The 9,559-nt window shown below is 33.4% G+C and overlaps 1 protein-coding gene across 1 annotated transcript in view; it reads right to left on the bottom strand.

Moving 5' to 3' along the window:
* The window catches only part of LOC123530902 (matrilin-2-like), a 28,697-nt gene extending 19,798 nt beyond the window's left edge, over positions 1–8,899 (bottom strand). The window contains exons 1-8 of the mRNA XM_053535951.1: positions 8,895–8,899; positions 8,505–8,593; positions 6,712–6,807; positions 4,826–4,901; positions 4,417–4,451; positions 3,218–3,481; positions 1,006–1,124; positions 252–447 (exon numbers count right to left, since the gene is read on the bottom strand). Coding sequence (XP_053391926.1) covers positions 252–447; positions 1,006–1,124; positions 3,218–3,481; positions 4,417–4,451; positions 4,826–4,901; positions 6,712–6,807; positions 8,505–8,593; positions 8,895–8,899 — 880 coding nt within the window. The remainder of the gene's footprint in view (positions 1–251; positions 448–1,005; positions 1,125–3,217; positions 3,482–4,416; positions 4,452–4,825; positions 4,902–6,711; positions 6,808–8,504; positions 8,594–8,894) is intronic.
* Between the last annotated feature and the right edge of the window lie 660 nt (positions 8,900–9,559).

Raw genomic sequence — 9,559 nt, forward strand, 5'->3', positions numbered from 1 at the left:
GTCTAATCATTTTTTTGTTTTCTTCTCAATGCAGAAACTTTACGGGAAAACGTTTCTGGTCATAAAACGATGTTGCAGAGATTCAATATATATGTAGATTTTTATATATCAAGTTTTCATCTAAATCTTGACTTGATTCCCATTTTTTCCTATTTTACCTAACTTTTATTTGTCACTTTTTAAAATGATTTATATTGGTTTTCATTCAGCCAACTACAAAATTAGTCATTGATATATTAGTATAGACTTACATCCACAAATAACATTGGTAAATACATTTTCTAAAGACTTAATGTGGAGATCGTCGAAATCATCAACATGGTATATAAGGCTTTGGTTTGTGTACGGATTATTACTAGCTATGTCCACCAGCTCATTAAAGTCTACGAATTGGCCAATTGCGGTTGCAATAATCTGTATTGAATTGTTCTGCTTTGCTAGACGAGCCTGTAATAAACAGAATGAAGCTTGATAATTTCTGCACATTTTGTAACTTGCATTATATCATTATTTATGAGGAAGCCAACACTAGCAATTAATTGGTAAATTTTGCATAACGGTGTGTAGAATATTCATAAATCAAACAACAAAATGCTAGGTACATTGTATGGCATAACCAAATAATTGTATAATACTCGCATTCATGATGAGGTACAGCTGGTTGGTGCTAAACGTAACTATTAACTGAATCGTAATTGTGCTGTAGCCTATGTGGTGCATTTCCAGTTGTTTTTGAATTAATGTCAGAAGCAATCACGACAGTGCAATAAATATATAAATATTCACAGACCTCGTTATTTTGTTATTGTATCTGTATTTGTGAATTTGGCTTAGACTGATGTAAATACAATTCATCTAAAAGAAGCCCCTGCTTAACTATTGATTAGATAACGTTGAACTGTCTCTCCAAATGCGCATGATTTTTGTTACATACTTTTAAATTAATTTATGTACCTGTTTGTCAACAGAATATTTGTTGATATTGATATGCCTATTTTAACCTACCTGTACTATCGTTGAATTTTTATCAGATGAATAACCATCCGTGATTAAAAACGCAATGTTTGGAACATCTGGGCGATCATAGGTGAATCCTTGATTGCGAACTAACTCCAAGGCATCGCCTACAGATATATTACGAACATTATGGTTATAGTGCTATCACAAAACATTTTTATATTCGAGTGATCTTTTCTTTTTCTTGCATACCAGATGAGAGTTTCGGGTGTTTTCATCGGTGCTGTAAAACATCATCTTACACCCTGGGGTGTAAGATATCTCTCGTGATCTAAATGACGTTCAATGAACTACTTGTAGACGCTTTATGCAATAACTTATATTTTATTACACAAAACAGGATAAAAATCAAATACCTCGATAGTTCCTCTTTGTTCCTTATAGTGTATTTCTCGATTCAGAAAACGGTATTTTATAAAAAATGCAAGTAATAAACTAAACTTTGTTATGTGTCTTAAACATCACGACGTATTTCCTGTTTACGGACGATGATTTCCCGCGCTTTATTTTAACGCTGCTGTAAGATTATAGTGCTATAAAGGAAGGCATTCGTTTGATTTTATTTTTACTACAATTATTCGTTGAATATGTTATGCAAGGAAAAGATTCAATCACTGGCTATAGGTGCGGAAGAGAATTTCTAGTTATTGTGATCGCATAATCAGTTACCACCGGACTGAATATTCTCATCTGTACCTGCAACCAGTAAAAGAATCATATATTTTAACCTTTATCAGGCCCGGCCGGTATTATGAACATTGTTCTGCTAACTGATAGACAGCTTAATCCGCCTCGGTAGCGTTGGGAAATATCTCGCGACATCTTGTCCCTCGCAAGTATTATCAGTGTTACCTTTTGGTGTAGTAACTCATATGTCAAAAATTACGCGATTTGTTTACACGTTTACTAAGATGTATTCTTACAACTGTGTATTACTACACCCATTCATTCACCAGTCAGCAAATTCTGGGAATATTTGTATTATTCACTCTTATGTGTGTGCCAATAGCTATTTAATAGTTTTAATATTGATTGCTGATTAATAAGAATATTACGATTTATTATGAAAGTACGGCATTATTCTATAAGTGTGCTGATATAGTTCTGAATAATTTTAAACACACAGCTACCCCCTTGTCTTGCGCGAAAGAGATGCAGTTTTGCGATCTGACTAAAGTACATCTCCATTTAACGCTACGCTTTGGATCTGAAGACGTGCTATTGATAGACTCGTTCTGACGACTCTTCCTCTGGTCAATCACAGCCTTGCTTTCAACATTTTGAAAGTGATAGTAAAAGTTTTAAAAAATCTATATTTAGCCTGGGTTTTTCATGTTTACAGTTCTTATGACGACCACATCATGACTGCGACCTCGTGTTTTGGGAGGTATCATATGTCACGATACGGACTTGGTCATGTAAGGGGAGAATATGTGTCAGGAAGCCGGTTACCTTAGTCGGTAGAGCACTCGCCCTGTAAGCGAGTGGTCCCGGGTTCGAGCCCCAGGCTGACTGCACATTTTTCTCACCCTGTGACATTCGACGCTATTTTGATGGTTCAGCAAAATGCTTGTTGAAACGAGTTGTCTGATTGATTCAAACCAAAATAGATTTGCAAAAATAAAAATAGCAATATCGGAAATCCAAAGATGCATGTGAATGGGTCATCCTCAGATCTTCGTGTAGAAGATCAAGTACTTTAGTCTGATTGTGCAGTTTTGATTCCTGATTTTGATTGACGCATTCTGTTTCATATCTGTTCAACTTTTCCAGTGTTGTTGAAACACTAAACTTCTATCTATCTTGATGTAAAACTGTCAGAAAATTATAGACAGACTTCCAGGTATAAATTGGAAGGAAAATATAGAACAAAAAAAAGTTTCTGGATCATTAATCAAATCGAGAAAGACAAATACTAAAAGTACAGTCAGAATTGTTTGTTATGTCAGAAAACACAGAAACAAAAATCTGATAAAATATGAAGTGCTTCTGAATTCCGTTACCATTAAAATTACTTTATTAATCATATATACGTATCTTTATCTAATGAGAACAGTGTAAGCACATTTCTTTTATTTTAATATAGTTTCTATATGTAGGCGGGGCTTAAAATATTCTAAGATTGGTAACGGTTTAATGTCACGCCTACTTGACTGCTGTAGAATTGAATAAGCAAATACTTTTAATTTACTTCACATACCTGTATTTCTTCCATCTGTTGGTTTGTAAGCAACATTTTCTACAGCATTTAGTAAGTCTGTTGATGCATTAAACCTGTCCAATGGAAAAACTATTGTTGCATTCGTGTTGAAAAGAATCAAACCCACTCGAGTTAGATTAAGACCAATATCAAATGTCCCAATTGCTTGTTTGATAAACTCTTTCACTTTTCGAAAGTTCTGTTCTCCATCTCTGCTGGAACTGTCGACTAGAAATACGACATCTTTGTCTTCTGGAACACAGTCTGAAGCAAAAGTAAATACATATTCTACAGAAATGTGTATATACTGTAGATATAACGTAATCTGTTCTTTGTCTTTAAAGTGAATCTGTTCAAGCAGAAATGAATATGTCCGTCTTGATACATGTATATGCTAGACATAAGATTTTTGTATATGGTGTTAAACTTGTCTAACCATTTCTAAGGAATAAAAATCGTCGATCAATTTTTAATTAACGTTCTCGTCTTTGACTCAAAAACTTTCTTCATTCATGGAAGTTGCATTTTTTCTTTACTACTATTTAAAACTAATCTTGCAATGAACAGTTTTATTCATTTTCAACGCTGGAATGTTCTAACTGACAAGGAGTTATGTAGATTATTTCGTCTGATGTCATATATAAATCTATCCTACGGAAGACAACAAAACACTCTAGCAAAATAAGCAGGCTCTTCCATGAGAGGTAATGAAAACTCCCCAACATGGACTATATTTTTTGAAAAACATTGAATCAATGGACTCGATAATCTGAAAGGATAAAAAGACAGTTAGTCCTAATTTGAGGCAAATTTTCACGGTCGCCACATATCATTGCAACTGATTTTGTGCATTTTAGCAAAATAATAGCAGGCTTGGTGTGATAGATTATGTTCATCAGAAGTGATAAAAATGCAATCACTGCCTTCACTCTATACGTATAAGCGATACAAAAGTCTTAATAAAAAGACCTTCTCGAAAACAACTTTAAACTGCTATTTAAAAATAAGAATGGGCTGACCCAACGGTAACGATTCCACGGGTCAGTGGAACATATTTTAGGGCTAAAACTGTTAAGAACACAATGAAAATAATTCCCCGTGCTAACAGCAATGGTATTATCTCCAAATATGCATTTTATGGTTTTACATGGATTTACAGATTATGTAGTTCTTATTATAAAATGTCATTTTATACATACCAGATGTATCATTTCCTCTCAAGATCAAAGGCGACCTATATGAAAGATTAATAATTTCAAGTAATGTTCAGCATGAAATTCCCTGGGTTTCAATCTTGAACGTAAAGATTTTTGAAAGTTGTCTTTTTTGACCTCTTGAAATAAGCAACTGTAATTTAACTAAATGTTTTACTGTTTCCAGAGGTAACTATGGAAAGCAAAACTACTGGAATTACTGATTTCCAATACAGCGTTTGGCTGATTTTCGTTTAAAAAAGTCTGTATTTTATTGCATCTTAATTTTGTTACATTTGACATTTTAGAAAAGAAGTAATAAATATATGTTCCCCCGATCTGAACATACATTTGTACCAAAATACTGTCTAACAGTAGACGATTGTTATTGTAACACGTAGGGCGATCAGTTTACCTCGATGACGAACTTGCAGGTTTTAATGTTGTACTCGTCGATGTAGTTATAATGTGCGTTGTCCGTATCGGAATATCTGAATTTTGGAAAATGATATATAAAAAATAACTACAGCAGAAATATTAAACGCATACATTAAAACAACCACTTGTAGGGTATCGAAAATATTGATAATTCATAATCTTATAATAAAATATCATTTTCGAAAATTGGACCAAAGTTTTTTTAAAAATTTATGTAATTATGTCAATGAGTACACTAAGTTATACTTGTCAATATACCATATTGTACGCAAGCACAGAAAAAACTTCCGACTATACATTTTTATATCTTTTTCATAAAATAGCATCCTGACAAATTTTCTATCCCATAACCATGCTACATCTCCTAGGTTGTAATTTATTCTCGTTTTCGCGACAGTGAAGTTTTTTTAATTGTTTTTCTATTTTGATTTAACGACATATCGTCTTGAGTTAATTTTTCAATCCCATTTGCACCACATTCCGATATATGTGACAAAACAGCAATGATATAGACTACTGATAAGCCTTATAGTCGTGCGTGTTAGGCAGTCTACAATAAAATACATCGCGTGTTGGATACCAGATCGTTCTTTTTAGATCCGTTTTATATTGTTATGTTATCAGAAAATCAAGATGGATGTAAGATGGCTGTTGGAAAGTGGTAACTGATGTGTTTTATAACGTCCAAGACGTGCAAAACCGAAAATTGAACGGAACAATACTTATAAGTTTAAGTGACTTACAATGCTATTTTGAGTTTTGGAAGTTTTGTCAACAAGGATAGTTTAGAGATTCAACATTTTATTCAATTGCCTTGTACATGTACTTTAATAAAACGTTTGAATTTGCAATTTGAGGTAAAACTAAAAACAATTTGCAGCAAAATCGAATATATACGCTATTATATTGCTCAAGATTTAACAGTTAATCCAAATTTATCATTTTCATTAAATGTGTAAAGACCAATAAATTAAATATCATATATCTGTTTGACTATCTCTTTCCCACGACATAGTATCAGCCTTTCTATATTTTTATCTCGTAACAACGACATAGTATCAGCCTTTTTTTATTTTTAATCTCGTACCCACGACATAGTATCAGTCTTTAATTTTTTAATCTCGTACACGCGACATATCAGTCTTTCTATATCGTAATCTCGTAACAACGACACAGTATCAGTCTTATTGGTTTTTAATATCGTACCCACGGCAAAGTATCAGTCTTTCTATATTTTAATCTCGTACCCACGACTTAGTATCAGTTTTTCTATAATTTAATATCGTACCCACGACATAGTATCAGTCATTTTTTACCTTTTAATCTCGTACCCACGACATAGTATCAGTCATTTTTTACCTTTTAATCTCGTACCCACGACATAGTATCAGTCTTTTAATTTTTTAATCTCGTACACGCGACATAGTATCAGCCTTTCTATATCGTAATCTCGTAACAACGACACAGTATCAGTCTTATTGTTTTTCAATATCGTACCCACGACATAGTATCAGTATTTCTATATCTTAATCTCGTACTCACAACATGATATCAGTCTTTGTATTTTTTAATCTCGTAACCACGACATAATATCAGTCTTTATATTGTTTAAATCTCGTACCCGCGACATAGTTTCCTGAACTTCATTTTGTAAGAGTGACTGTCCAAGCAATCAGAGCGTAATCATTGCAGCGAAGGAATGCCCCTCGCGACAGGTGGGAAAATAGCTACATCTTAATGAGTTATAGTGACCATGCGAAGAAGGGAAATTTTGTGTAATATTTGTTTTGTACAGTATTTCGGTTATGTGAAACTATTACTAGTATTACGGCTTTTGTTTCAAACGCCATATGCAACACTTACTTGTTGTACATTGTTGGCCTGTGAAGGAGGTTGGACATTTGCACAGATCAGGACCAATGCAAGTACCGCCGTTTCCACATGGGTTGCTGCATATGGCTATATTAAAACAAAAATAACATGTGTCGTTTATATTTCTACGAATGCGCTTCACAACTAGATATTATCTTAGATATATAACCAAGGTTATTTAATCAAATGTAACTACTCAAGGTAGAATAATTTAGATATTGAAACACATACTCTACAATTTGCAAACTCACGAACTCAAATCTTTTGAAATTCATACATATTGCTGGAAGCAATACATAATTGGTAACTAAAGACGCTTTTACACCTTTCCTAGTTTCAAACCAGTTTTTTACTCAAGTGAAAAAATAACCCGAATATATTTCAGTTATTATTCAATTTGAACGATTTTGGTTATTCCTCTCCACTCTGCGAACATCGCTGAACGAAATTTGTACAAAGGCCCGGGGCCGTGTCCAGCGATCGCTGTTTACAATGTGTAGGTTACTTACCGAGTAGGAAGTGTTCATGAATTGAAAATACCCGCGCTAGTGCGAATCCTGACTCCGAGAGCGCGAAGCGCTTGAGGTGTTACCGTGCGACTGCGGGTATTTTCAATTCATGAACACCGAGGTAAGTAACTGACTGACACATACTAATTTGTTAGTTTTTTTTATAATTTATTTCCTTCCCCGAGTCAGAAAAAAATGATTGTGGGAATTTCTTTAACTTCAGCCGATAAATTGTTATACGTAAATCTTGTAAAATACATTTTACCATCGCACATTTAATTCTGCACTGAATATTTTTTTCCCAATAATTCTCACAATAGGTCTCTTGCTGATTGTAGGACTGGTACCAAATTATTTCGAAATATGATGAGTTTTTGATATTTTATCATTTTTTTTTCAATCTGTTATCATGGCAACCAGACTTTTGCATGGATATATTCTTTTAGCACTTTACACAGAAGGTGTCTAGCTGATCATTTGTGTCAAATTTCTTTGAAATCTAGTTAGTGGTAGAATTTTTAATGAATTATTGAAGTATTGTTCAGTTGGTAACCATGGCAACCAGAATTTTGCGTGGACTTGCATTCTTTCACAATATATGTGTTACCCGTCTAAACGTTCAAAAAAAGCATTCACTCCTTATATTTTCAATTTTAGACTTACTTTAAGTTACTACAAGTATTAGATATTTGCCTTCCATAAGTATCAGAAAATTTTGTAATTCGTGTTCCGATAAAAAGATAGTTCCAGAATTTTATTATTGATACTTAAATCCAGGAAAATCTTACAGTCGTATCGATTCAATTCTAACCGTCAGCTAAATTAGTTCGAGCTATAAATTTATGTCTTTTTTTGAAAAGTTTGGTGTAAAATTTTGAACGATTTTTTTTTTCAAACGATGCCTTCCATTGTAAATGACGTCAGAATGCGTGTACAATCACGCGGAAAGACAAATCCGTGATTTTCTTGCACCGATGTTGTCTTAACGTAAAAGAAACGTATTATTTTTATACAAAACATTCAGTGAAATTCAATGTAAATATTGTTGGAAAGGTTTTTATCTCATTTATTTATAGCCTAGTTTCATTAATCTAGGAACAAGCCCTCATATGTTGTACATGGTGTTGTTAAAGATGCCACTTTGTTATTTTGATACAATTTACTGTATATCTAGAGGACCTAAAAAGAAATGCAAGGCATTAAAATATGGAGAATGAAAACATTCTTTATACTTTTTTGAAGATATTGTTTTGCTGTATATAGATTTCAACTCACGTGTGGAGCACTGGAAGCCACTCCACCCGCTGCAACATGCCTGGTAGTAATGTGCATAGGGTCTGTATGTTGTACACCTACTCCAACCCCTAAAATAAAAGATGTTTTCATATCATATATGTAACGGGAACATTTCAAACAATATAGTAAATGAACAGGTCCATTTATTTCAACAACTTTAATTATGAAGTAGATTTATTATGTTTTAATTACAAAATATTTTAAATTAGGAAAATGGTACGATGGCAGGTTAACGTGTTTAAAGATGGTTCGATACCATACTTTAAAGATTTGACAACATTTACTTTGAACAATTCCGTGTAAACGGGGACAAAAATATGTGTACAATTCATGGACAAGATATATCTTAGAGAGTTAGAACATACAAACATCATTCTTGCTTGTCTTACGGAAGTATGTAAATCGCAACTCATATGTTTTCAATGGCAAGCAGCAGCAAAATTACTTACCATGTTCCGCAATGCCTGTATGTCCGCACATTTCGTGTTTCAGAATAAGTGCAGTAGTTTCTAGAATGAAAAATTACATTACATTGCCTGCGCGGTAGTAATGACTAAGAACGTTTTCAAATTCCTTGTATTCATAACAGAAAATATCATTACAAATAAAAAGCAACATCCGTGCTTATGTCTGAAGAAGTCAATGACATGAACACCTTAATAAACAAATCCATCTAATTTGACTGCAAATCTACACTGCATAAAAGAACTTGCTCTAACATTTTAACATTTTTTTTTAATAAATTAGGTCTCTAAAGCATCATCTCTTACTGCTTATAAATCATCACACCAACAGCATTTAAGTGGCATGTGACCGCTAGTAAATGCCTTTCTTGGGCGCAGTCTCGTTATAATTTCTGGTCATTTGGGATCAAGCGGTCTATATATGTTTTTTTTTTTATAAATGAGTTAACCGGCGCTAGGTTGGGAGAAGGGGCGTGCAGGGTATTGTATATTTCATTACTTTTCTTTAATAGACTTTAACTTAGCTGAATCGTCATTATAATTACTTTGAAAAGTTAGCGCAAAAGATGG

This window comes from Mercenaria mercenaria, unplaced genomic scaffold (assembly GCF_021730395.1).
Source record: "Mercenaria mercenaria strain notata unplaced genomic scaffold, MADL_Memer_1 contig_597, whole genome shotgun sequence".
Lineage (NCBI taxonomy): Eukaryota > Metazoa > Mollusca > Bivalvia > Venerida > Veneridae > Mercenaria > Mercenaria mercenaria.